Consider the following 26,985-nt stretch of genomic DNA (forward strand, 5'->3'; position numbering starts at 1 on the left):
TGCTGCCTCTCTTTCTGGTGTCTTTGCATGCGCGAGAGAGCGCGTGTGTATGTGTGTGCGTGTGTGTGTGTGTGTGTGTGTGTGTGTGTGTGAGTACAGCAGCGGCAGCGGCAGCGGCAGGCCGCCTCTCTCAGCGTCGCACTTCCTAGCCCCCTTTTCCCATCCTTGTCTTCTTCACGCACACAGCAGCCATCGACCTCAGCCCATCCAACTGACGATCCACCCTTTTACGCGTCTCGACGAAGCGGCAGCACGGCACGTAGGCGTACTTCTCGAGTACTTTCCTTTGAGGGAGACACCATTCCATCGCTCTTTGTGTGTGTGTGTGTTTCCGCCAGCGTTCCAGCGTGCTCGTGTATTGATAGCGGTGACGGTTGACAGAGAGAAAGTCTCTCGCACCACTGCCTGTGCCTGCGTGCGCTTCATCGATCGCTATCAGCTTCTTCCTCGCCGCGGGACTCATCCCATCAGCTGCACACGTGCACACAGAAGGACAAATGGAGGCTGCTCTTAACCACGCCATGCCGCTGGCGAGCGAACCATTGCGCAAACCGCCACGCACACTCTGCATTGTCCTGGCTCACCACGGCTATCGCGGCAAACCCACTGACTTTCAGTACTTGTGCTCGGTGTGCAGGCAGACGCTAAAAGACTTCAGGAAAAGCACACCGAAGGTCAATGGCGAGGCGCTGCTTTCACGTAGGCCGCGCTTCGTATTCATTCGTCCTCGTGAAAACAACGGCGCTAAAATGGATGCCGGCGTGTTTGCCTGCGCGCGTCGCTACGTCGATCAAGTCTGCCTTACTGTCGATAAGCTTGTGGCCAAAAGGCTCGGCATCGGTGGTGAGATGAGTTGTGTCGCCGTCCAGACGACCGGTGTCACTGCAGACGGCGCAAAAACGGCGGCGAAGCACAAGCTGTGCTTCAGCGCTGTGGGCCACTCAATGGGCGGCCTCATCCTGCGCGCCGCGCTGCCCGAGCTGATGGAGCGGATCGAGGAAAGATTCGAGGCATTCGAGGAGGTGTGCGAGGTGCACTGGGACCTCTTCTGCACCATGGCAACGCCTCACCTCGGGGTGAGGTATATGAAGTCTAAAGCGATGACATTCCTCTGCCGGCGCATCGGGACTCATCTGTGGCCGGCAATGGCGGACCTGTTCTGCACGAACAGCGTCGTTGGAGTGGACCTGACCTCGGACGACTACCTCGCGGCCTGGGGTCGGTTTGAGCGACGCGTGCTGTTGAACGTTGTCAACGATAACACTGTGTTGACGTACAGCAGCAGCTTCGCGGTGACCCTGGACGTGCTGAAGCGTGTCGGCGCCCCGCTTCCTTCGACGGATGAGGAGATCACCGATATGTGCTGTCCACAGGATGATGAGGAGGAGGAGGAGGAGGAGGAGAACCATCAGCACTCTGACGGAGCTGTTCTTCAACTCGCCCGCCTTGGCGTCAAGTGTGCGTCGTCGAGAGAGGAACTGTGCGACAACGGTTTCGTTCTCGAAAGTATTTCGCCTGAGCTATGGCCGCCCGATGTGCTCGTGGAGGAACGCGAACTGGCGGAGCGCATCTTGACGCATGTGGGGCCACTGGAGCTGCATCTCGTGGACTTCCGCCCGCCGTGCGCTCGTCTTACGTCAGCGGCTGCACCCGATGAGACGGACGGCTGTGATGCGCCACGCAGGCCTGGCATCCTGGCGAGGGAGATGGTGACGATAGCGGCTGCCCGCTTTGGCCACTGGGCCTTGGTGGGTAAGAAACCCTGCAAATACCCCTCCGTCTTTGGGTTTGTTTCGGAGTACATTGTCAAGGACTTGCTTTTACGCTCGTATGGGATATCCGCGCCTGTGCTGGCACCGCAGGATGGGCACTTGCACTGTGGCGGGGCTTCCAACGGCGGCGACACGGAGGTCAAGGATCATGACTGCATGCTGACTGTCGCTGAGCCCTCTGGGGCGCCTGCGCCTTTGGCGAACGTGTGAGGAGGCCGTCCTCAGGGCTTCATGCATCTCGCGTCTTGTCGTGTTTATTTCCGTGTGCGCAACACCTTGACGCTCCCTGGCGGGACCTCAGTGAACCTGATTAATTATCAGGGATACGGTGCTGGCGCGCCAGTACCTTGCGCACTCGAGCACCGCTCTTCTATTTCGTGTACCTTTCGTTCTTGCTTGCTTGTTCACTTGCACCCGCTGTCTGCGCTGTCGAGTTCTTCAGCAAGGGTTGCCCTCCGCCTGGCTTCTCTGTTTTCTTTCCCTCTTATTATCGCACGCCACCGGCACCGCTGAGAGGGCTGCCGCTGCCGGTGGTGGTGGTGGTGGTGGTGCGTGCGTGCGTGTGTGTGCACGAACGCGGCCACAGTTCAGACAAAGAAAAATGAATTCGACGACGCGAGTGCGAGCCAATACAAGCGCATAGACGCACGTATAGAAAGAGGCGTGTGTGCGTGTGTGCGGGGCGATGCGGCCTGCGCATTATTCAGGTCCATCCCCACGTGCATGGGCGCAGGCACAGTCGTCCGAGCCTCTCTGCCCTTTGCACTCGCTTCCTTGGTGGGGTGCTGTGCGTGTGCATTTCTCTCCCTGTGCGTGCAGGCGCGTGGTGTGCTCTACGGCAGTGCCTCAATCACCATATAAGAGTGGCAGCTGCTGCCCCGCGTGCACTCTCCCCGTCTCGCATCAAGTGGCCAGCGTATGCCTGCTGCTCTTTGGTGCACTCACAGCTGCCTGGCCTCCCGCTAACCTCGCATTCACTTGGACAGACCCCCCCCCTCTCTCCCCCCTCCCCCAACCATCCCACTTCAAACAACTCCAGCTGTCGCCCCTCCTTCCCCGACTATCACGCGCTTTGCCTCTTCTTTTCCGACAGGCGGACCTTGCTTTTTTCCCCTTCTCGACTCCGCACGACCGCCGCACCACCAGAGCCCCCCTCCTCCCCCTCCTCAACGCCAGACCCCTGACACACACGCGCACACAACTGAAGACGGACAAGAACAGCGTAGCCATCCGCTGGTGCGGAGAGGCGTGCGTGCCTGGCTGTATTGCTAGCTACAGCACCCATCCCGACCCACGCGCCTCCGAGCCCCCGTCGCTCTCTGCGCGTGAGTCGGCTTGTCTTCTCCACTTTCTCCGAATTTTGGCTGTAGACCGTCTCTCGTTTTCTTTCGATCCTTGCCGACCGTAATGCAGTCGCCCTGCGTTGCCGCATCGCTTGCGATTCTCCTTCACCCTCAGCGCGTGTGACTGGACCATCACCCGGAACCCTTTGCGTGCTGTGTCTCTGTGATTTGCTTTCTCTCGCTCTGTGCGCTGCCGCTGCTTACAGCTCTATTCACTTCTCACGCGCCCTCGTCGCGTGATCGCTAGTCCTTCTCCCTTAGCTTTCAGTTCCTACCCCTTCTCCGGTTGAGGCGGCAACTTACAATGGGCTCTGCCGCTGTTACACGAACACATGCGTCTCGGCGCCCTCGCGGTGACCACGGGGTGCGTTCACCGCCGCTGCTCTCCCTGGTGCGCCTTTCCGTGCTTGGCGTCCTGTTGACTCTCATCGGGGCTGCCCATGCGACTGCCGAGCGGCAGGAGGAGGGTGCTTTGCTGGGGCACTGGACCGACGCCACATCCACTTATTTTGGTACCGCCGCCACGCCATTTATCTTAGAAAACGGCACGACAGTATACTTGCAGGCCCCTCCGCTGCGGGTTTTGACGCTTGTCGACTGGCAGAACCAACGGCACACCGAGTTTCTTAGCAGCTGGCCCAACCAGTCGTCGTTGACACTTTGGGCGAACCACAACACCGCCATCTCCTACGCCTCACGCATCATCTCGTCCGATTTAGTGTACCGCGCCGCATGGTCGACCGGTCCGCTGCCCGCGAAGACGGCGAGCGGGAGCACTCTCGGCGACACCGAGCTCAAGGTGGTCAGCGCTATGGCGGCCGACCTGCTAGGAATCGGTGAGCTGGACCTTGTCGTGCAGGCCAGTGACGGGTCCATCTGGGTGCTCAATCACTCTTCCGTCGCCTCCGCGTCGTCGTCCTCGTCCGAGTCGGCCTTTGAACCCATCTTCGTCGTTAACGCTGACGTGGCTGCCGCCTCTGTCCCCAACACAGTCACGGCGGCATCGAATGTCTCGATGCAGTTCAAGATGCCCAATGCTCCCCAACTTGCTGTGGTGCCAGATGTCCTATGCGACCTGGCGAATCCGCACGCGGCGCAGACGGCCCTGGCCTTCGTGAATACAGACGATCAGCTTGTCTTGCTTTCTCGCACCACGAATACGACCATGGCGTCGACGCTGGAGTGGCCGCCACATTACGTGGCGCGTGTGCTTGTGGACGAGCACAGCATCACCACGCAACGTGCTGTGTTGCCCTTGTCTATTGCGCTGGCGGACGTGAACGAGGACTGCGCGGCGGAGCTGCTGTACGCGGTGCGCGACACGCAGGAACAGCGGTACGAAGTGCACATGATCAGCCAGAGTAGGCTGTCAGTGCCGGCCGCCACATCGTCCGCTGCGGCATCTTCCTCTGCATTATCTCTGCTGCTGCTGGAGCTAGCCGAGGACGCCGGAGAGCGCTACGGCGAAACCTTCACACTTGCCGACATGAATGGCGACGGCCTGCCGGAGCTGCTGCTCTCTGTTCAGCTCGCCAACGCTACCTCATCCTGCACCGCGGCGGACACGGCAGACGTCACGGAACCGTGCACGCCGTATCATGCCATCCGCGTGTTCTACCCAATCCGCGCTTCGGGCGTGAGCGGGGCACCGTTGTGCGGGTTGTCTGCGTCGAGCGACGAGCGCCACCTCACATACACGGTTGCCCAGAGCGAATTATTGGCGTTGACGGCGGAGTGGTGCGGAGTGGCGGATTGGATTGAGGGCGATCCGTCAACCGCGGGAGGCAGCTTTCCCTTGTACATGCCGAGCTACCCATCGGCGCCGCTGGTGCTCCGACCAGGTGACTACAACCGCGATCGGCTCGTGGACCTAATCATCCCCAGCTCCTTTGGGCCTCTGGTGCTGACCTCGCGCGGTGCCAGTGGCGCCCGGTCGATGGTGTGCACACCCCTCGACGCCAGCGCTGGGGTTTCAGCAGTGAAACAAGCCATGAAGACCTCAAAGCTCACCAGCCCCTCTACGGCGTCCCGAGAGGCCTACCGCACCGCCACACCGTTCTTTGGCACGCTGGCGCAGCTTGGACGGCTTGAGGTGGTTCTGACGCACCATAGACGGTACTCGAGCACCGTCGCGTCGAAGACAGCTGTGATGACGGCCGCTGATGTTACCCGGAGCGCGATGCAGGTGTACCAAAATGGGGCGGTGCCGAGCCGATCGTACTTTCTCTCAGTCTCGGCTATCACAGCAGCCGCGCACGGTGCTGCATGCGTCGGAGCCACGCATCACATGATGTGGCAGGACATCCACATGCGCTCACACTGGGCCACTGTGACCCAGCTTGAGCGAACACAAGGGCACGCGCTGCTCCCCTCGCAGGTCCTGGTCGGCCTTGGCGAAACCTTCTCTTACGTGCATGACTACACCGTCGGGCTTCGTGTGACGCAGCGCACCAGTGCTGTGCAGAGTACATCGCATGGGAGCAGGCTGAGTGTGACGGAGCTCACGCAAGCGGTGCAGCGCAAGGAGTGGCCGTCGTACCTCGTCCCGAATGCGGCGGTGTTTGCGCAGCTGACACCGATAGACAAACCGTACGAGTGGAGCTTGGAGATGTATCTTCCTACGTCAACGTATCGTGTGCTGCTGGTGACAGCGTTGACTGTGGCTCTGGTTGCGATTGGGCTGCCGATTGTGTGGCTGCGCTGCGGAGAGATGCGGAGGGACTACAACGAGTGGCGCACTCCACTGTGACTCTGTGAGAGAAGCATGTGATATTTGTGGTGGCGCGGTGTACGGGTAGTATGAAGAGCGGGCCAGTCTCGTGAGGCAGAGAGGGCTCTCTGCCTCCCACTCCACTCCACTCCCCCCCCTCCCTCTGTCTCGCTCTCCCTCTGCGTGTACTTGTGCTAGTGCGTGCCTGTCTCCCATTTTTCTTCACACTTTTTTCTCGCGCACTGCACGCATGCGCCATCTTCCGCCCCCGCTGCATCAGTGCCAGCAGGCCGTGTACAAGTCACCCCCAAAACGAAACGAATCACGCACTCCCCCCAAATCCTCAAGAGGTGCTCATTCCTCTGTCTTTGCGTTTTGGCACCCCCCTCCGTCGTCGCCGGCAAGCTGCGCTGCGCTTGACAGGTGCGCTGCGCCACACGAGAGCCTTGAAGTTGCCAGCTGCCGGACGCTCCACTTCCTGCTCTGCTCAGTGCTTCCCCTCTCCTTTCCTGGGCGTACCTGGTCTCTCGCTCTTCAAGCGTTTTCCGTGTCACGGCGGTACCAGCGGCTCCGTCTCCCTGCTGCCGCTGCTCTCCCTCCCTCCCTCTCATTACTGCCTTCTCTGCCGCCCCACCCCGTCGCACTTTGTTTTTTTGATGCCCCCCCCCTCCTCCTCCCCGCACACGTCCATGCCGTCTGCACACACACACACACACACACACGCACACTCTCCGTGCTTGGCGCCTCGCAAGACTACATCATCGAACGGCACAACAAAAAACAACATGGGCCATCTCGACCAGTGGCGTTCTCGTCAGAAGATCGGCATGGGCAAGGGTGCCCGCTGCTGCGTCATCTGCTCCAACCAGAAGGCGCTGATCCGAAAGTACGAGCTGAACGTGTGCCGTCAGTGCTTCCGTGAAAACGCCGAGCACATCGGCTTCACCAAGCTGCGCTAAGCGCCTGGATAGTGAGGGGGAGAGAGCCGTAAAATGAGAGAGAAGGAAAGGGTCCCAGAGAGAGAGCAGGTCAAGCGATACGGCGGGGGGGGAAGGTGGACGGCGTAAGTGGGTGCGCCGCGGGACGCAGCACATCTGAACCCCCTCCCCCGCCACCGTTCGCCTTCCTGTGACTTGCTCTTCCTTGGCTGTTTGTCGAGCTTCTCGCCCCATCCTCGCCAAACTCCACTCTTCCCCGCTCCTTCCTCTCTTGTGCGTGCGTGTGTGCCCGTGTGCCTTGAGCGTGTGTAGTTTATTGCCCCTTCTTTAGTCGTTTCCTCTTTTGGTTCGCATATCTCGACATCATGGCCGTGCTTCGCTCCGCCCTCCTCGTCTCTCCCGACGCACGCACTCACGCACGCACACACACACACACACGTAGACAGACAGACATGTGTGTGTGTGTGCCGTCCTCGCTCTCCGCGTGCCACGTATCTGTTGAGGTCCCCACCCGGACTCTCTCCCCCTCCTTTCTTTTTGCCCGACTCTTTCGGCAGTGTGGCTCGAGTCACTCGCCGACGGGATGGAGAGCGGGACCATCCGTGCGAGAGAGGTCGGACCGACTCAGTGGTACGGACATGCAGTCGGCATGGTGGACGAGTCTGGGGGGGGGGGCGGCGGAGGTAGGAGGGGCACCGCAGACGTGTCTGCTCCACCACACACATGCTTTCCGGGGCAGAGGCAAGAGGCGTTGGGACGGCGAGAGTGTCCGTTGCTCTCCAGTTGTCCGTCCGAGCACTCTCTTTCTTTGTGCGTGTTGCAGCACTGTGGAGTACTGTTGCGCACCAGCAGGCACAGCTTCGTCGCAGCCAGTGCGTCATGCTTTCGGCGAGGCGACGTATGTATGCATCTACGTATGTGTGTGTGTGTACGCATGCCCACTTCATTCGGCTGCACCTCTTTATCTGCCTCCTCCTCCCCCTTCCCCCTTTCTCTTTGCGCCTGCCAGCGATGCTCCCGTGTGTACGTGGGTGAGGGTGCGCATGACGGCACCGATGGCAACCAAGCCCCCCTACCCTTCCACACCCCGCACGAGCTGAGGATTGCCCACCGTCAGAGGTCCACCACTGCTGCACTCCTCTCCTTTTCTCACTCTCATCTTATCGAGCTGATATCACAACACTTCGCCACATACATCGAGCGCACAGGGACACACACACACACACACATGCACACCACCGCCGCTGCCACCCCTCTCTGTCCATCTCTTGGCGCTTATCTTTCCTTTTCTGGCGGATCCTTTAGCAACACCATCATCACACAACGGCACTGACGGCGTACAGGGTGCGGCGTGCAGCCATTCCCTCTCTCTTCCACTTGACGTCTTAGTCGCCCACTAAGCACGCCACCTGCTTCTCCCCCTGCTCGACTGGGTGCTGTGCTCCATCTCGAGTGCCTGGGCTACTCTTCCCACCCTATCTACATATCTGGCAATTGTGCTTGTGTGTACGCCCTGTGCGCTCTCTGCCAGCCAACTATGCGCTTCTCCCGTGTTTCGGTGCCGGGCATCAAGCGTGTCATCACCATCTGCAGCGCCAAGGGCGGTGTTGGCAAGTCCACCACCTCAGTCAATGTCGCTCTTGCGCTGAAGAACATGGGACACAGCGTCGGCCTCGTCGACGCAGACATAACAGGGCCGTCCATCCCTACGATGATGGGGGTGGAAAGCTCCCAGGTCGAGACGTACCGCGTCGCCGGCAGCGATCGTTTCGGTCCTCCCATGAACTTCGGCGTGAGGGTGATGAGCATGGGGCTCATTGTCCCGTATGACGAGGCCATCGCCGTGCGCGGGCCGATGGTGAACAAGTACATCCGCGCCCTGCTCTTCCAAACGGATTGGGAGGAATTAGACTACCTCCTCATCGACATGCCACCCGGCACCAACGATGTGCATCTCACGATCACGCAGGAGGTCATGCTCTCTGGCGCCGTGATTGTCTCGACGCCGCAGAAGGTGGCACTCATCGATGTGCGGCGCGGCATCGACATGTTCGCGGCCGTCAACGCGCCGGTGCTGGGGCTTGTGGAGAACATGAGCTACTTTAAGTGCGATAGCTGTGACAAGCGGCATTACATCTTCGGCCGCGGCGGCGTGGCACGCGCGGCGGAGGAGCTGGGAGTGCCGTTTCTGGGTGAAATCCCGTTCGTGAGCCGCATTATGCAGGACACCGACGAGGGCGTACCCCCAGCACTGCGCGGAGACGCGACGTTGGAGGCGGCGAAGCCGTACTACGAGCTTGCCGAGCGCATCCACGCGGCGTTGGGCGAGAGCGAGAGGAACAAGGCTGGCGACGGCAGCGGGAAGGATGACCGTCAACGCGCTCCTGCCCCCGAGCCGACTATCGTATTCGAGTGAAAGACGTGCAGTGCGACGGAGCAGGAACCAAAACAGCGAAAAAGGCGACGCCGAGTTTTGCACAGAAGAGGCCACTCTGTTGGTTGGCTGCACTCCTCCCCCTCCCCGCTTATCATCGGCACGCTGGGGCTTATCCTTGTGTGAATGAGGAGGGTGCGAGCCGGTGTGTGTGTGTGAGGTGTGGGGTGTGGGGTGGGAGAGAAGGGGAACGCTGACCATCGTGTCATGGGGCTCTCTCTCTTCTCCTTCCTCCCTCTTCTTCTCTCACCCTCTGTGGCGATGATGACTCTTCCGTCTCCCTCTCTGCATCTCTCTCCCACCTCTCCTGCCTCCTCTCCTTGCTGCCCTGCCTCATCGCGTCCCAGTTCGCTTCTCTCTCTTTCATTGCCTCCGCTGTGCCCCCCTCCCCCCCTCATCACGCTCGAGCCACGCCCAGCGAGGAGTCCTTATCTTCATCGCCATCATCCGCGTCTGCCTGGGCGAGAGACAGGGAGACGGCATCGTTCTGCCTCTCTCCCTTCTTTTGCAATCCTAGTCTGCGCGCTGCCACCGCTCCCTACTCGCCCTCGTCGTGCCCTTCTCTCTCCTCTCCGTGTGCCTTGCCTGTGGACGTGTGTGCAGCGCCTCCTCTTCCCTCATTTATCCCCTTCCCCCTCCCCCTTCCACACACACATACGCACCCCACCCCCCGCCCCGTTTCTGCGTTATTCTGGACGAGGCGCCCATCGACCTTGACACGCCTGTTGCAGTCAGAGAGGGAGGCGCGCACCGCCTGTCTTTGCGATGACCCATCACAGCAAATCGGTGAGGGCGGCGTCGGCTGGCGTGGTGCTGACGATGATTGTGATGGCGGCACTCTGCTGCACGTCAGCGGTGTGCATCCCTGCCATCGCGCACACGAGCTTCGAAAACGGACGCCGATTTGCGGCGATTCCGGCGATGGCTGCGGTGGTGAAGCCGATCTGGAGTGTGCCGCCGGACTCAGCTGCGGGCACAGGTAGCCCGTCGCACGTGATGGTGAGCGCGTCCCCCAAGTACGAGTTGCCCAATCAGGCGTATCCTCTCAACAAGGCTTCGCAAATGAAGCTCACGCCGGCGTTGGCGGCGGAACGTGTGCACGAGGACGCAGAACACGTTCGTGCCTCCTCGTCCGGCGTCGTTGCTATGGGTACTGCTGCGATCCCTCCGGCTGGTCAGCTGCACATGATGCCAACAACCTTGTCCGGGCAGCTCCTGTGCAGCCCTCTCGCAAATGGAGAGGCAGCGCCTTTGCTGGAGCAGCTCAGCAAGGCATCGAGCTCGTCGCCGAGTCACCAGCGCAAACAGCTGGTGTCGCCGTCGTATAGGGCGGCCGGGCAACTCGCAGCGCAGCAGGACGACCAAACGACCGCAGTGGAGGTGGCACCTGCGACAGTGACGGCAAACGTCAGCTCCTCCGGCTCCTCTGAGGGGTTGTCGAGCGGAGAGGACAACCACGGTGTCATCCTTTCCAGCGGCGTAATCACCTCCTTCACCGTTTCTTTCATCTTCGCCGGCTTGCTACTGATCATGGTGTTGGCAGAGGTTTGCGCAATGGTCAGTGCGTTCATGGAGCGTCGCCGGATGCGTGCGGCCCAAGATCTGAAGGGTGCCGATAACCCCGTCGAGCCCAAGTACGGCGACTTCCGCGATACCGCCGTCGATGTGTCGGTGTAATGTCCGCACTTGTGCTCGGTGGTGGGGAGTGCGCGACTCGGAGTGGGGGAGGGCTTAAGAGGGGGACGAGGCGTCAACGCTGGAGTGAGCACGCGTGTGCGTGTGCGCCTGAGCTGTCGGTGGTGGAGGCGGGGAACATGCAAGATGCCGGGGTGGCAGTGGCTCTGATAGCAGAGTCCAGGTGAGAGGGGGTGCAAAGAGGATGCAGGGCGCCGGCAAATGGTGCGCCGGGCATCTAACCCCCTTTTCCCCTCCGCGCCTCATCTTTTTCTCTCCATGCTTTTTCCATCACTGCTTTCCTGGTCGGGTGCGCCCACAGGTGTGCACGCGTGTGCGTGTTTGTGCGTAGATTTCCTGATGTCCGTAGCATAATATATATGTCTGTGCGCTTGTGTGTGCGTGTGTGTGTACTTGAGATGGCGTCGCTGTCCTGTAGGGTCTGACCACCGCCGCCAACACTGCCCTCCCCTCCCCTCCCTTTTTCCTTGTCCCATTCTTGCCGGACTCTACTTCCGTCCCCGTTTCTCTTCTCCCCCTTCCCCCCTTAAGTGGGTACGCGGGCTGCGGTCCGCGTGGTATTTCATCGCACGCCCTGTGCGCCGCTCCTCTCCGGTCATTTGGCGCTGGAAGGAAGAAAGCGGCAGCAGCGCAGCGCCGAACCCAAAAGCCCCACACGCACACACACACACACATACACATACACGCGCGCGCGAGAGGTGAGAAACGGCGGAGAGCTGACAGTGATGGTGTGTGGGTGCCGAGTGCATGTGTCGTGTGCAGTGATGAGGTGCGGAGGGACGTTGGGGAGGGGGGATGGTGGGTGAGACAACACCATTGTGGTATGTCTTCGTTTCTCGCCCCGTTTCTCACTCCCTCGGCCTTCCTCGTCGTGGGCAGCACACCGCGTCTTCTGCGGTCCCCCTCCCCCTACTCCCGCCCATCGGTCATCTCTTCACGTGCGAGCCTTGCCCATCAATCTCTCTCTCTGCGTGCGTGCGTGCGGGCGTGTGTGATAGGGAGAACAAGTAAAGGCTATCTCCATGCACGCACGCACACACGTCTATCTATCTATCGATGGATATGCGCAGATGTACACGTGTATGCATCGATAAAGCAGTCGAAAGAAAAAGGTTAAACCGCGACCACCACAACCCTCCTCCAAGTCTTTGCAACGCTGTGTCTCTCTCTCTCTCTGTGTGGGCGGCCGTCATGATGCGCAGAGGAGAAGAGCACGCCGTGACGCGAGGTCCCGGCGATGCCCCGTGTGGAGGAGGTGGGGGTGACTCCACGGCGTGTGTGATCGCACTTCGCGCGCGGGGGGGGGGGCTGTCCGCTCCCAACCCTCAATCAACCGAGCAAGTGACATACACACGAAAAGAAAGAAAAAACGAACTGAAAGAGGACTTGTGCACGACGTTGCGCACAAATCCATCAAGCGCAACGGGGGGGGAGGAGGAGAAACGGCCGGCTGCGCAGTACGCTCCAGATGAGTGGAGTGAGCGGGGGACCGTCGTCTTTCCACCCACTCTTCCGCTTTTCCTGTCGCTGTAGTCGCCGCAGCTCTGAGTGGGCGGGGCGCACTTCTCTGCGCACACATCTCTCTCTCTCTCTATCCCACACTCTTTTCGCATGCGTATGCACGAGTGCGGCATGTCTCTCGTTTTCTCTCTGCGCCTGCGCCTGCCATCGTCGTTCCCGCTCCGCTTCCGCTTGTACCATGAGCGGGCGTGCACTCACTCCAGAACACTAGCTGAACAGCCAAAGCACATACACACATTCAAATGGATCCTGTGCAAGAGCTTATTGCGGGCGTTGGCCTGTCAGACGTGGAGGAGGGCGGCCACAGACCGGCGCAGGGGTCCTCGTTAGCATCGTCGACCGCGCTCGACGCGCCCAGTGCACCCGCGCCTGCATCTCCTCCCGCCGCGGCACCACCGCGGCGCACAAAGATGGTGTTTTTGTACAGCGACGAGGATGACGTGGGCGGTGATGGCGACGGCGAGGGCCGCAGAGCGACACAGCCTGCGAGCGGTGTAGCGGAGGTGCTGTGTGATGACCACGCCATTGCCGTCTCGGCGGATGCGCTCGCGAAATTGCAAACAGAGGCGGCGGAAGTGACAGCAGCGGGGATTTCGGACGCTCAGACATCCCTGTTGGACGCCAAAGGGGACGCTGACGGCTTCTCCTTTGAAGAGGACGTGCTGAGTGGACTAGTCGGTGGTGCCTCTGCCTCGTTCACCACCGATGAGGGGATGCGGGTGAGAGAGGTGACAGCACCAGAGTTGTGGGAGGGCGCTGTGGCGGTGGCTGCGTCCTCTTGTCTTCTCAGCGGTGGCCCAGATGCCGCCTCCTCAGCCGCAGACGAGCTGCCTCTCCTTCTGCGTCGGGGACTGCCGGCTGCTGACTTTGTGCTCCAGTCGCGACGCAAGCGCTTCCGTGAAGTGCCGGCGTCTGCCGGTGACACGGTTCAGTCGTCACCCAAGAGCGCTGCTGCGGCTATGACTGGCGGCGAGTCTGCAGCGGCGAACTCAGCAGCGGCAGCCGAGTCGGCCCCACAAGATGGGTCTTCTTCCTCAGAGCTGCATGTTGACCACCCTCAAAGCGGGCAGCGTGACGACGGCAGTGACAGCGTCGAGGTGGAAGTGGAGGAGGAGCTCGACGTGTACCCGGTGTTCGAGGAAAACGGCAGGACAGTGCGTGCTCTGCGAACGCGTTGCGGATACGAGCTTACCTTGGACGAGCGCGACTTGCTCGAGGACTGGGCAGAGGGGGATGAGGAAGATGCGGGGGAGGGGTGCGCAGATCAAGGCGAGGACGCAGCACCGCCTGCCGCCGCTGCTGTAACCGAGGGGGACGAGCAGGCCGATGATGGTGATCATGACGCGCACAATCATGATGCTCCATCCACGACGAGGGCTGGCCAGACGGCCAACTCCGCAGGCACAGCTGCCGCAGACGACGACGAGGATGCAGACGCGGACTTACCGGTGCAGGCAGAGGCTGAGGACTGTGGTGACTTCCGTGACTTCAGCGACGAGGAGGACGAAGAGGAGGCTGAGCTCGACGAGGCAATCATTGTTGCTGTGGTGGAGCAGCTGTTGCGCTGCTGCGAGGCTGATGACTTGGACCCGAAGATAAGCGTCGAGGCGGGCCGCTTCATCGGCGCTGCCAAGCCGCTGCTGGAGCAGCTGACCAACGAGGTGATCAGCCCAGCCGAGTTTGTCCAGCGCATGGAGCGTGACCTGCGCCGCTTCCAGCGCATCTACCAAAGCATCTACCGCCCTCGCGACTCACCGATCGTCATTGACGGCGTCGTGACCGATTTGTGACGTCTTTGTTTCCCTTCCTAATCATTCCTCTATGGTTTACCACGGCTTTCTTTTTCGGTTGGGTACTGGGGCGTTGTATAGAGTGCTGGCTAGCCGGCGCCTGTGTGCACGTGGGTGTGTCTCCCATCACACACGTATTCACTCTGACCGGCGATAAGCGTAAAGCGTTTAAAACATGTTTTCTTTTTTTTTCGTCGGCAGAACTACGCGCGCGCACTCCTTCGTGCGGGCTCACGTACGTGCGCCATCGTCGTGTGTGTGTGTGTGTGTGGCCAGGGACCGAATACCGTTCACCTCCTCCCTTCCGCTACTTTTTTGGTTGGCTGGTTCTGTTCAAGTCAGCCGGCTTGTCCCTCCCCCCTCTCCCGGATCGATGCGCCGGTGCAGGGCGAGCAGTGGGGAGGTGATGGGGCGAACCCAGTCATGGCCCTGCGGGCACAAGGGGACCTACGTGTACGTAGGTGTGGTTTTCGTCTCTCTCTCTCTGTGTTTGTGTGCTCATCCGTCAGCAGAAACAGTCACAGGAACGGGCGTATCTCCTCAGTCGGGGACGCCGCACCACCACACTCCCGTCACACACACGCACATGCTACCTTACCTCTCTTCCCCATCCCTCCCTTTGATGCGCATACACGCCAACACGCTTGCCAACCGCGGCACAGTGAAATACCCCACAGAACAGAAGAAAAAAACAAAGGAGTAGCACGGAGAACGTTAGGACATCCCTCCACCGGCTTCTCCTCGCCCCCTTTTCACCATCAAGTCTCGGCCCCACCCCACCCCACGTGCCTTCTACCCCACTCCCAGTCACACGTGTGACCCCCCTTCCACCAGCGTTTAGGCACAGAGGGAAGAGAACGATGAACCCGTCTGCCGCAGCATACATACCACCGAAAAGCGACGCGAAAGGAGAGCCAAAGTCGTCCTCGGCGGCTGCGGTCGCCAAGCCGCCGTCGATACAGCTGGCGACTAAACTAAGCGCGGCCGCAGAGCCGTTCGTGCCTGGCGGCCCGAAGCAGATGCCCGCGACATCGACGCACGTCGACCCCAAGACGGCCACCGAGGACGGAAAGACGACTGTGTCGCCGCTGACGGAGCGCCCGGCCAGTTCGCTGCCCAACTCTGCCGCTGCTGCGGGTGCTGCAAAGAGGGAGGCAGATGAGAACGAGGACTCTCAGCTGGACTGGCTGCCGGAGGCGCAGCCGACGGATTGGTCGGAGAGCAAACTGCCGAAGCTGTTCGGCTGCCACAACACGGCTGCCAAGGCGACCTCGAGCGCCATCCCGCTGCACGCCTCGTGGGACCTCTACGCCGATGACCACCAAGGTAGCAGCAATACGGCGTCTCATAGCTCCCCCACCAGCACCATGTCCTTCGAGCCCATTTTCGTCTCCAACGTCGGCGACGTGGAGAGCTTCTGGCGACTGTGGCGGTACCTGCCGGCGCCTTCGGGGCTTCCGACTGTCTACACGTACTCGTGGTTCCGTAAGGATATCAAGCCCGAGTGGGAGCACCCGCGCAACAAGAAGGGTGGCACCATCAGCATCGTTGTTTTCGACCGCGACCGCTCCGGCTTGAGCGACAAGCAAGTTCTCGATGACGTCTTCATGGCTATGCTCGTCGGCGCCGTCGGCGAGAGCTTTCATGAGTGCAGCACGACGTTGAACGGTATCATGCTGAAGGTGCGGCCCAACAAACCTGTCACACTGCAGCTCTGGACGGCTCACTCGGAGGTGGGCAAGCTGAAGGCCTTTGCGAATAGCGTGCGTGACACGCTCAGCAAGATTATTGGTGCCAAGGCGATGCAGAAGCTGGAGTACTACTCCCACCACCAAAAGCAGGCCGCTACGAATAGCCTTGCCGCCCGCATGAAGGGCAAGACGAAGATCTCGCCCGATCACACCTTCTAGTCGAAGGAGGCGCGAACGACATAGGGAGACGAGGGAAGAAGGATCGCGAGAAGGGTGGCAGTGAGGGGAGCCGGAGAGGGCGGGTGTGTGGGGAGTACGTGGTGGTCTAGCAGGAGTATGCGTATCTGCGTGCATGTTTTTCTTTGCGTTTTCGCACCGGGGAGGACTGTCAGAGTCGCTCTTCTGGCGGAACGGAGGCAACAAAAGGTTCACCATGGTCACTCCCCCCCCTCTTCTTCCTCCTCCCCCTCCTCCTCCCCCTCTCGCTGTCCTTCTGTGCCTTCCTCCCTCCATCGCACACACGGTGTTTGCCGAGCTCGCTTTGCTCTCTCCCCCTCCCTTCTACATCCGTGTGTCTGCAAGCCTCTCTCTCTGTTTCTTCTGTTTTGTTTTGTTTTGTTGAAGCAGCCACCGCTGTTCCAATGGTGGGGGCTGCGCGCGTGCCGCGATGGAGTTTGTCGTCCTAGCGGGTCCGCTCATTTTTATGGCTGCGGCTTGAAGTGGTGTCGCAGAGGCGTGCGTATCTTCTCCTCCTTGCCTGCTTCTGCGCCGCCGGATGCAGAGATATCGAGGCCCGTGCGTGTGTCGCCTGAGCGACGCGTCGATTCACAAACCTTGTGCGAAGAAAAAAAACAAAAGAAAAATGCCTCTAAAAATGTGGCGAAGACACGCTACATCTCCCTCTCCTCCCCCAGACACACACACACACACACACACACACACGGGCATAGGCACAGGCCCAGGCACAGGCACACACAGCTGAGGAACTGAAGGAAGTAGGCGTGCACCGCATCGTCGTCGTCCGCTCCCTCTCCCTTTAACTCAGTGGGGGATGATTGTGTGGTGCGTCGTGGTGTGTGCGTGCCCGTTGCTTCTGAGAGAGCGGAAGGAAAGGAAAACGAGAGCGGATGCTGCGTTCTGTGTTTCGTGACACGGGAGGAACATTGAGGGAGGGGAGGGGGGGGTACCGGGATGACGTCCGAAGAGGGAGAGATGGCACATGAGAAGGGTCTGACCGGACGGGAAAGCACGCCAGGCGGCGTATCTATCTATGTGTATGCATGTGTTTATGTGTGTGTGAGCGAAATGCCCCGCTCGACTCCCCTCCCCACCACACACCTTCACCTGCCGCAGTCTCTACCGAAAAGATGGGGTGTGCACCCTCTGCACGCGTGCGGCCCTCTCCCATCTCTTTCCTTTACTCGCACAGCCAAGTATTTGCCTTGTTCGGCGAGCCACGGCGACGATGCGTGAGGAGCCGGGAGAGGGGCGCAGCGAGCCGTGGGCAAAGGGAGCACAGGCAACCAGAAAAAAAGGGTGCTGAGCGACAGAGGCTTGTGGGCCACTGAGGTGGGGTGAACAGCACCGCAGACACAGACGCACGGATGCATACATTGGCTAACCACGCGCACGTACAGGCGCACACGCACGCATGCATTTTTCTTTCTCTCTGTGGCGCTCCTCTCATCTTCCTTGAGCGCTTTCTATCCCTTCTGTTTCATGTGGACCCTCATCTCCTTGTGGTGCTCTTGTGTCTGTGTCTACCGATCACAACCTCCCCCTCCCTCTCCGCCTGCTGGCCTCTATCTCGCGTATTCGTCGCGACTGTAAACAACACATCGTCTTGCTCCGCTCTTTCCAGGCTTTGCTTTCCCTCGCATGTGTTATCTATTATTATATATATCTATTGTGAAGGCGATGGCCCATAAGACGCACAGCAGTAGCGACGTATTCCTCGCTCTCTCCCACGTCGTGCGTTCATCGCACTCAAGCTTCTCCTCGTGCCCGTCAACTGATGCTTGTTCCTGTTGTGGTTGCTGTCTTTACGAGTGCGTGTGCGTGTGCGTGTCTGTGTCTGTGTGTGCTGCCGGGTGCACGGTAGCGGGTGATTCGAGCGTTGTTTGTCCTCGCACGCCTGCGATGTCGCCCACCCATTTCGCCCTCCCCCTCCCCCTTCTCCTCCTGGGTGTGCTCAGCTTTCGTCATCTCGGCATGTGTCTCTGTGCCACTTCTTTGTTTATCTTTCTTTAGTGTGTCCGTTGCTCGGATGTGAATGTGAATGTGAATGTGTGTGTGTGCGTCGGGGGATGTGAGAGGGTGTGAGAGGGGAGGGGGAGGGCAGACCACACGACATATGGTTCTCGGCGTCCCTCTTTTTCTTCACACATTCTCTGTCTCTGTGTGTGTGTGTGTTGGTCTTGCCTTTCCGACTTGAACAGCTGTTTAAACTTTATTTTTGAACGTGTCCATTCTGCCACGAACACGTCAACCGGTGTACTCGCAGACACAACCACAGCTCTCCTGCCTCTGTTGCGCTGCATCTATGTCAGGGAACCGGACCCAGCAGCGCCGCGTGGCGTCGTTTAGTCCAGTGCAACGCCACTGCCTCACAGCGCAAGCGAGGTCCAGGATCACGCTCAACATCACCGCAACGTAGCTAAAGGTAGAGACAAGGAAAATGGCAGTGGTTGTGTGTGTGTGTTTGTGTCCAGTTGTTGAATGATCGACACGATTTTCGTAGTGAGCTGGCCCTGACCTGATTATCTCATGCCCGCGTGTCTCTTGCGCACAGCGCCAGCTCAGTCCTCTCCGCGGACACCAAGAGTCCCCGCAACTGTAGCCGAGGGCAGGCTGTGCAGGCTGCTTTGGCCTCCCCACATAAAGAGTAGGTACCGCACCCTGAATACCACGGTGCGGTGGCTCGCATCATGAGGGCCCACGTTGACGGCAACGGACAAAAAAAAACAGAGCGAGGAGCTGCAGGGAGGCGAAATAGTACCGAGGAGAGGGGAGGCGGGCGGGGAGGTGCGCCCACACGCAAGGACACATTCCCCCCTCCCCCCGGCCCACCTCATCAAGTCCACCTCTTCAATCTTGTTTCTTTGAACACTAACAGAAAGAAATAATAATCCGTAACATGTGATCAACGATGTGTGTGCGTGTGCGTGTGCGTGCGGGAAAGACAAGCGAACGGGGGGTGGGAGCGAGACTCTCTTCAGTGCCGTACTAGGTAGGCCCCGAAGGCGGGAGCGGCTGAGAGGGAGGGAAGCCAAGCGATGATGGCCAGGAGATCTGCAGCATTTCCCAGCAGCCACCACATGTCCGTCGCCCTCTCCTTCCTCCTCACAGCGGGCTGCGCTCTCTACCTCCGAGAGGAGCAGACCTGGGGTTCGAACTGACCTCTCTGCGTGTGTGGGTGTGTGGGTGCCATGACGTGCAATGTGTGAGCTGACGTGTGCCCCTGGCGTGACGCGGTGTCCCATGTGTGCGATGTCAGCCCTGCCTGCTCTCTTGCTGCTCGCCCTCCTTTTCCGTCATTCACCTTCCCCAAGTGCTTCTCACTTCGCAGTGATGCTGCGTGTGACTGGGCTCTCTTTATCCGTTTGCACAGCGGTGCAGAGGGATTTGTGGGCACAGGCGTGCATGCGTAAGAGGCACCCCAGCTGCGATCCCGTACACCTCTACTCCTGCCATCCCTCCCTCCCTGCGCGTTGTTACACGTGGTTTCTCTTGTGTGCAATGGTGCCGCTTGACCCCTCTCTCTCTCTCACACGCCGTCCGCACCACCACCGCCATCCCCTTTCACTCAACTCTTGTTTGTGACACACACACACACGCACACGCACACGCACACGCGTTTCTTTTCACGGACTCCCACCATCACCCTCTGTCTCCTGACACGCGGAGAAGTCAGCACGCAGAAGGGCTTCCTCCGTCGTGCCTATCCCAGACGTTATCTTGCTCATTCCTTTCCTTTGTTATTTGCTCACTCGTGGAACGCAATCCTTCGCTCCCTCGATCTCGTATCCGTCTCCCTCCCTCCCTCATCATGCTCCGTCGCGTTTGCTCGTCGGCAGCGGCCTCCCACGCCGCTGCCGCGACGATGGCTGCGCGCAGCCTCACCTACCAACCGCGCATCCGCGACGTGCAGTTCCTGTACGAGGAGGTTTTCGCCATGTACGACCACTACAAGAATCTGGGCAAGAGCCCCGCTTGTGGCTCTGACAGCGTGGTCACGAAGGAGCTGATGGATGCGCTGCTGGAGGAGAGCTCGAAGCTTGCGGTGCAGACGTTGTTCCCGTTGTACGAGTCCAGCGACAGTGAGGGCTGCGTGCTGAAGGACGGCAACGTGACGACGCCCAATGGCTTCAAGGAGGCGTACCAGGCGCTCACGGCGGGCGGCTGGACCGGTATTAATGAGGCCGAGAAGTACGGCGGGCAGGGGCTGCCCCTGTCGGTCGGGTTCACGACACGTGAAATGATAGCGACAGCGAATTGGGGGTTCAGCATGTATCCTGGGCTCTCTCTGGGTGCCTGCCGCACTCTCATGTCATGGGCAAGCGACGAGATGAAGGACCAGTACCTGCCCAAGCTGGTGAGTGGTGAGTGGAGCGGGACGATGTGTCTGACGGAGCCGCAGTGCGGGACGGACCTGTCACAAGTGAAGACGAAGGCGGAGCCATCCGGCGACGGCAAGTCGTACCGCATCTCCGGGACGAAGATCTTTATTTCCGCCGGTGACCACGACCTGACGGACAATATTATTCACGTTGTGCTTGCGCGGCTGCCGAACTCGCTGCCGTCGACGAAGGGGCTGTCGCTATTCCTTGTGCCGCGGCATGTTGTGAACGATGACGGGTCACTGGAGGCTGCGAGGAATGTGGAGTGCATTGCGCTGGAGAAGAAGATGGGGATCAAGGGCAGCTCGACGTGCCAGCTGAGCTTCCAGAACTCTGTGGGGTATCTGATCGGCGAGCCGAGTGCCGGGATGAAGCAGATGTTTACATTCATGAACGCCGCGCGAGTCGGGTGCGCGCTGGAGGGCATCTGCCACGCGGAGCTTGCGTTCCAGAACGGGCTGCGGTACGCGCGCGAGCGGCGGTCTATGCGCGCGCTTGGCGGCACAAAGGAACCGGAGATGGTGGCGGACCGGATCATCTGCCACGCGAACGTGCGGCAGAATGTGCTGTTTGCGAAGGCTATTGCGGAGGGCGGGCGCGCGCTGCTGCTGGACGTTGGGCGGCTGCTGGACCTCCACGCCGCTGCGCCGGACGCTGCAACTGCGGAGGCGCTAGACCACGAGATCGGCTTCTACACACCGATCGCGAAGGCGTGTGTGACGGAGTGGGGGGTGGAGGCAGCGAGCCGGTTGCTGCAAGTGTGGGGCGGGCACGGGTATATTAAGGGCAACGGAATGGAGCAGATCCTGCGCGACTCGCGCATCGGGACCATCTACGAGGGCACGACGGGCGTGCAGGCACTGGACTTCATTGGACGCAAGGTGCTGAGCACGAAGGGCGGCAACCAGGCAAAGCGGTTCGGGAAGCGCGTGAGCAAGCTTGCGTGGGCGCACATGCTGTCGACCGGCGCACTGGGGCGGTACGGGCGACAGCTGTGGCTGATGCAGAAGCAGTGGCGGATTGTGACGACCCGGATCGGACTCATGGCGTTGAAAAACCGCGACGCCGCCGCCGCGTCGTCGGAGGACTTCCTGATGTACACGGGATACATGACCCTTGGATACTACTGGCTACGGATGGCGGAGGTGGCCCAGCGCAGGGTGGCAGCCGGGCAGGACGCGGACGGGTTCTACCAGACGAAGCTGGACACGTGCGAGTACGTGTTCACGCGCATTCTGCCGCGCGCTGAGGCACACAAGAGGATCATGCTGGCGGAGCCGACGCTGTGCAGGTACAAGGAGGAGAACTGGGACATCTGATCACGTGGCACACATACGCTGCGTAGCTGCTGCTGTCGGGAGGGGTGAGGTGGCCGTGCGTGGACGCTTCTTCCCTGCTTCCCAGACGTCTCCTGCGTGGCGTGCGTTCGTGAGCCTCTTGGCACAGCAGCCAGCGATCCTCGCGCCTGCAGATTATTTGCGTGCCCCGTCCCTCGCCCCTCCTCCGCCCTACTAACGTGCCTGTTTAGACACTCCGGATGTCGCCGTCGTGAAGGATGGCACGCATGCATGTCTCACCCTCTCCATCCCTCCACTACCTCGCTCTGAAGAGCATTACGAGGTGCACACACGGCGACATCACGCGAGCACACGCCTTGGGGGAGGGGGAGGTTGCGCCTCTCCGCGCTGTTTCTTTTTTTCTGGTTGCGTTGCCCTCTCTCGGTCTCGATGCCTGCGGATGGCACTCGCAGAAGACCCCGCGCGACAGAGCGAGCCGCTGTGGGTGTGTTTGTGCCGACACGTTCCGCTCTCTTCGCCTCCGCGCGTGTGTGACTGGCCCCCCTCTCTCTTGCTGAAGAACGATATGTGGATGTTCGCGTGATTTTATTTCCGACGCTCATGACGGGGCTCTGATGATGCCGCCTCTGCTGACGTGTTGCAATGCCCGAGTGTCCGCGTACGCCCCCCCCCCTCCTCTCCCTACTCTCTCTGCGTGTGTGTGTCGTGTGGTGTGTGTGTGTGTGTGGCGGCAGCCAGGCAGCCCCTCCCTCCTCCCCCAGCCCTGCCAATTGCCGGACCCCACTTCTCGTCGCGGCAGGGCCACGCGCATGAGGCTTGGGGAGGCCAGTGCGGTGCATCGCTACTGATGCCGGCGGTGAGGCCCTGGGTGGTGCTGCCTCGGAGCGCCCCGCGACCGTGCACACGCCTGTGGCGTCCATATGACCGGGCAGCGTGACTCGAAGGCACGCCACACCCGACGCTCACACGGCCCACCGGTGTGGTGGCGCCTGTGCCGCTCCTGGAGACGCACCAGGTGGCGGCCGACATAATGCGGCTGACTGCGAGGCGACCTGCGAAGCGCAGGGTGGGCGGAGTATGAGGCAAGGACCTCGGGCAGGTCACCGAGGCGGCGCGTTGCCGTACTTCTTGTCAAGGGCTGCCATCGCGCCACGCGGATGGGAGGGTGGCGGGCGGGGCCTGCGACCGGCCGTGGGCGGTCGAGTGGCGTTTGAGTTCATGTTCCGTGGCATCGTATGGACACATGGATGCGAAGAGCGTTTCTTTCTTTATTCTGTGCTTCTGCGGGCGCGTTGTTGGTGGATGCGTTCTTGATGGCTGCCCTTTACTTCTCTGTTTCTGTTTTCCTTTACTCGGTGACGATTGTCGACTTGAGCGCGCGTGCCTGGGCACACAATACGGGCCGCGCGCGTGCCTGTGCGTGAACTTGTGTGGTGCCTATGCTTTCCCCCTTCCCCTCTCTTACGAGCTGCTCCTTGTACAGCACTCAACGCATACCCGCCCTCTTTTTTCTGTGTTTTTCTCGCGCGGCCTCGCCCTTGCCGATGTGCTTGGGGTTTGTGCGGGTGTCTGTAAGGGTTCCTCTGGGTAATCGCGTAGGTTGGTGCCTTCTCCTCCCTCATCATGCAAAGACTCTGAGGTGGGAGGGAGGTGAGGCTCGTTGCTCCTGATCTCAGATACCCGCACCCACGCCGGGGTGCTCAACCGCAATGCTTCTTCATGACCTTACCCCCTCCCTCCGTGATGTTGTCTTCTCTCGTTTTTCTTGAACGTGTCTCCCCACTCTCTCCGATTGTACGCGCTACCTTTGTTTTGCATCTCCCTGTCTGTCTCTGTACTCAGTCAATACGATGCAAGCGGTGTGAAAGCGCACGCATGCGCACGTGTTGGTGCCTTCGGGGTGCCTCTGGGGGTTTCAGCTCGATGCACACGCGTACCCACACACACACACACATACACACGCACATGTATGTGCTGCTGCTGCTGCTGTCCTCTGGCGGATCTCTCCCCCCTCCCCCTTTCACCCACTCCCCTTTCTTTTTTTCCTTCTTTTCGAAATTTCTTCTGTTCCGTCCCTGTCTTGCATCGGGCACGTCCAGCGGCGTCGACTCCCTCTCGGCCTCCCTCTCTCCCCCTCTCGCTCACTCACTCACGAATCTCTCTGAGTGTGCCTGTGTTTTATGTATGTCTGTGGCGGTGGTGGTGGTGGTGTGTGTGGGTGAAGTAGCGATCAACGATGCCTCTCTCTCCAGGCCCCGTGTGTGCCTGTGCGGGTGGGGTGCGCACTAGGGAACACGAGCGATAGTGCGTGCTGGCGAAGGCGGACGCTCGAAGACACATCACGTCTGCTCCCCCAGTCGCGTCGGGTCTCGGTGCTCATCTCACGAGCGTCTTTCTGCACGTGAGTGTGTGATCAGACGACCACCCCCTGTCTCCGCGCTGCGCGCCTCTTGGCCGTTTTTCCTTTCTCTTCCCTCGCTTCACGCCAAGCCATTCTTTGCCGGTGCGTGCAAATTGGGCGTGTGCGTGTGCCTGCGTGCGTGTGTGTGTCAGCACACCGGCTCGCTGCCTTTGTAAAAGCGAACTTTGAGTTGGCGTATCTCCTCCTCCCTCACTCACTCTCTCTCTCGTCCCCGCCTGCTCTTACGTTTGTCTGCGCTCGCCTGTGATTACCACATGATTCGAGTTGTGGACCGCCTTGCGCAGGAATACGGATTACACAGACTCTACTAGACACCCCACCTCCCCCCACTCGCACGCCCATACGAGCCGCGTTGGTGGCACCATAGCTGCAGCGATGGACGCACGTGCCAGCATGCGTGCAATACTGGAGAGCGCGCGGCAGTCGATTCGCAATCGTGCCGCCAATCCTACCGGCAAGACCGTCCTGAAGAAGGGGCGGACTCTTGAGGATTCGGCGTCGTCCAGCCGCCACACGCAACCCAAGGTGCAACCGACGCCTTCCTCCCCCTCCTTGGGCGTTACAGAGGCGCTTCACTTCCAGAAGGACACGGCAAGTGACGCAGATGCGGCCACGGCGGAGGCGAGTGCGCTGCATGCAAAGGAAAACCAAATGCGCTTTGTGCGGCACTACCATCGCCTGCTGCTCGCCTTCATCGAGGACAAGTCCAAGTACGAGCTGGAGCTGCCGAGCCTCTCCTCACTGGACCGCATGGTCGTCCACGCCTTGGCGGAGAAGTGCAATCTGTCACACGAGTCCACTGGCGACCGCGCCGATCGCGTGCTGCACCTCAAGAAGGATATTTTGTTCTTCCAGAACCCCGAGGCGGCGAAGCAGGTGAATCTCGACGACATCATTGAGCGGGTTTCGTGGAAGGAGAGCAAGTTCCAGATTCGCTACGTGCGGTCGGCGAACCCGGCACAGGTCGCAATCGGCGACATCGGAAGCTACGCTGACGAGGACGCCCTCGAGAAAATTGAGCGGTTTCGCCGTGCCACCGACGAGTATCGGCACGCCACGGACATGGGCTACACCCAACAGGAGCTGCTGCTGGCGGAAGCCGGTGCCAATGGTGAAGGCGCTGACGCCGCGGACGGGCAGAGCCATGCGGTGTCTGGGAGACTGGAGGAGATCTTGAGCCGACCAGACACGTCCTCTACGCCGGCCATTACGACGGGGCCAACGTCTGCGGTGGCCTCATCTACGTCTCCGCCGCCGTCGTCATCGACGTCCACGATTGCGGCTGCAATGGCGCGGTCCAAGGCAACGGCGGCGGCTAATGCTGCCAAAGAGGCCGCTGCCACATCGACGATATTCTACGATGAGGTGTGCCGAACCTGCGGCTCACGAGCGCGGCTGGGTGGATCGCCGCAAGGATGGAAGTGCAGCCACTACTGCGCGCATTGCACCCGTCAATCCATTTGGTGCCTGGAGGAAGTGAGGATCAAGGAGGAACCGGCGAAGCACCACAAGCGAAGGCGCGACGGGGCGTCGTCGGCCGAGGATGGAGGCGAGAGTGGCCGCCGGCAGCGTGGCGAGCCGGCCGTGGAGGAGATCGATCGCGAGGAGGGTGAGGACGACGGCGCTGTCGGGCACTCCCGCTCGAAAAGTCGCGGCAGCAGCGGTGAAGAGGACGCGGACGAGGCCCTCACCTCGGAGGACGTGGTGGAGATGGCGGCGACGAATGACTTTAGTGCCAAGGACACGAACTGGTTGCGCGAGTTTGCCTCACGTGAGACGGCACATGTGGCTGACCAGATCGCCTTCTGCATCGACTTTGGTGACCTTACCGAGACACGTGTGTTCCGGCGCTACGGCGGCGCAGCGGCACCGTCGGAGGCGGCGTGCTGGTATGTTGTTCTTCGTGAAGTGCGAGAGCTGTCCTTGACGGTTGCGGACCTCGTGCGGGAGCTGTTGAACGAGGCCTTCGTCGACCCGTCGTCGGCTGCTGCACAAGATGGCGACGAGAAAACCACATCGGCTCCTACAGTGGAGGTTATTCACACGGAGGAAGCGGAGGAGCGCGCGATGGACCACCTCGGCATCGCCTTTCCGAACCTCTCCGTGTACGGCACCGACTGCGTGGCGGTGTGCCAGCTACGCCCTGCCGTACGATGGGCCTCCGTGCCCCGGCTGCCCATCCGTGAGGAGGCCCTTCAGCACCTGCGGCAGCGCTACGGCGCACGGCACGTGTTCCCGACGCAGTCGCTCGAGGAGGCGGTGCGACGTGCTGCCGAGTCTGGTTCGCCCTCTTCCTGATCAGGAGAGACGCGCTCGCTTTTGAAGCACTTGCCGATGGACCCGTCGCTCTTCTCACCCTTTGCCACTCGCACTCGAAATCCAGATGGCTCCGTCTGTGTGTCAGCACACGTGCGATCAAAGGTTGCATGGAGGACTCCCCCCCCCCACACACACAGACATGCGCACATGTGAGGTGGATGTGATGGAAGTCGCTGATGTTTGTCCTCCCTGGGCATCTCCAGCGAGCGAGAGAGGCTTCTGCTCTATGCGCTGTGGCCCCCCTGCTCCTCTCGCGGACTTGGCTTGATGCGTGTGCCTTTCTACGAGGAATGACTGCCTGGGCGTAACTGTAAGCAAGAAAAACTTGACACATACACACATACAGAGGGATGAAAAGCCCCCCCCCCCCCCCCCCAATAGGTGATCCTCGGTGGAGGGGAGGACGAGTGGCAGCACCTCGCCGTCGTCGTCG

The 26,985-nt window shown here is 60.6% G+C and overlaps 9 protein-coding genes across 9 annotated transcripts; all 9 read left to right on the forward strand.

Moving 5' to 3' along the window:
- Positions 1-497: 497 nt before the first annotated feature.
- LMXM_28_2445 (conserved hypothetical protein) lies at positions 498-1,982 on the forward strand (the record flags this gene model as incomplete). Its single annotated transcript, XM_003877039.1, has 1 exon — positions 498-1,982. One exon carries the CDS (start codon positions 498-500, stop codon positions 1,980-1,982), a length of 1,485 nt encoding a protein of 494 aa, XP_003877088.1.
- A 1,437-nt stretch (positions 1,983-3,419) lies between these two features.
- On the forward strand, positions 3,420-5,864 carry LMXM_28_2450 (conserved hypothetical protein; the record flags this gene model as incomplete). Its single annotated transcript, XM_003877040.1, has 1 exon — positions 3,420-5,864. One exon carries the CDS (start codon positions 3,420-3,422, stop codon positions 5,862-5,864), a length of 2,445 nt encoding a protein of 814 aa, XP_003877089.1.
- Positions 5,865-6,610: 746 nt separating this feature from the next.
- On the forward strand, positions 6,611-6,784 carry LMXM_28_2460 (putative ribosomal protein S29; the record flags this gene model as incomplete). Its single annotated transcript, XM_003877041.1, has 1 exon — positions 6,611-6,784. The coding sequence occupies one exon, from the start codon at positions 6,611-6,613 to the stop codon at positions 6,782-6,784; it is 174 nt and encodes a 57-aa protein (XP_003877090.1).
- Positions 6,785-8,300: 1,516 nt separating this feature from the next.
- LMXM_28_2470 (MRP protein-like protein) lies at positions 8,301-9,179 on the forward strand (the record flags this gene model as incomplete). Its single annotated transcript, XM_003877042.1, has 1 exon — positions 8,301-9,179. The coding sequence occupies one exon, from the start codon at positions 8,301-8,303 to the stop codon at positions 9,177-9,179; it is 879 nt and encodes a 292-aa protein (XP_003877091.1).
- Positions 9,180-9,962: 783 nt separating this feature from the next.
- On the forward strand, positions 9,963-10,874 carry LMXM_28_2480 (conserved hypothetical protein; the record flags this gene model as incomplete). The annotated part of the gene is made up of 1 exon (XM_003877043.1): positions 9,963-10,874. One exon carries the CDS (start codon positions 9,963-9,965, stop codon positions 10,872-10,874), a length of 912 nt encoding a protein of 303 aa, XP_003877092.1.
- A 1,781-nt stretch (positions 10,875-12,655) lies between these two features.
- On the forward strand, positions 12,656-14,203 carry LMXM_28_2490 (conserved hypothetical protein; the record flags this gene model as incomplete). The annotated part of the gene is made up of 1 exon (XM_003877044.1): positions 12,656-14,203. One exon carries the CDS (start codon positions 12,656-12,658, stop codon positions 14,201-14,203), a length of 1,548 nt encoding a protein of 515 aa, XP_003877093.1.
- Positions 14,204-15,063: 860 nt separating this feature from the next.
- LMXM_28_2500 (eukaryotic translation initiation factor,putative) lies at positions 15,064-16,113 on the forward strand (the record flags this gene model as incomplete). Its single annotated transcript, XM_003877045.1, has 1 exon — positions 15,064-16,113. One exon carries the CDS (start codon positions 15,064-15,066, stop codon positions 16,111-16,113), a length of 1,050 nt encoding a protein of 349 aa, XP_003877094.1.
- Positions 16,114-19,942: 3,829 nt separating this feature from the next.
- LMXM_28_2510 (putative acyl-CoA dehydrogenase) lies at positions 19,943-21,832 on the forward strand (the record flags this gene model as incomplete). Its single annotated transcript, XM_003877046.1, has 1 exon — positions 19,943-21,832. One exon carries the CDS (start codon positions 19,943-19,945, stop codon positions 21,830-21,832), a length of 1,890 nt encoding a protein of 629 aa, XP_003877095.1.
- Positions 21,833-24,608: 2,776 nt separating this feature from the next.
- On the forward strand, positions 24,609-26,531 carry LMXM_28_2520 (conserved hypothetical protein; the record flags this gene model as incomplete). The annotated part of the gene is made up of 1 exon (XM_003877047.1): positions 24,609-26,531. The coding sequence occupies one exon, from the start codon at positions 24,609-24,611 to the stop codon at positions 26,529-26,531; it is 1,923 nt and encodes a 640-aa protein (XP_003877096.1).
- Positions 26,532-26,985: the final 454 nt, after the last annotated feature.

This window comes from Leishmania mexicana, chromosome 28 (assembly GCF_000234665.1).
Source record: "Leishmania mexicana MHOM/GT/2001/U1103 complete genome, chromosome 28".
In the NCBI taxonomy this organism is placed as follows: domain Eukaryota; phylum Euglenozoa; class Kinetoplastea; order Trypanosomatida; family Trypanosomatidae; genus Leishmania; species Leishmania mexicana.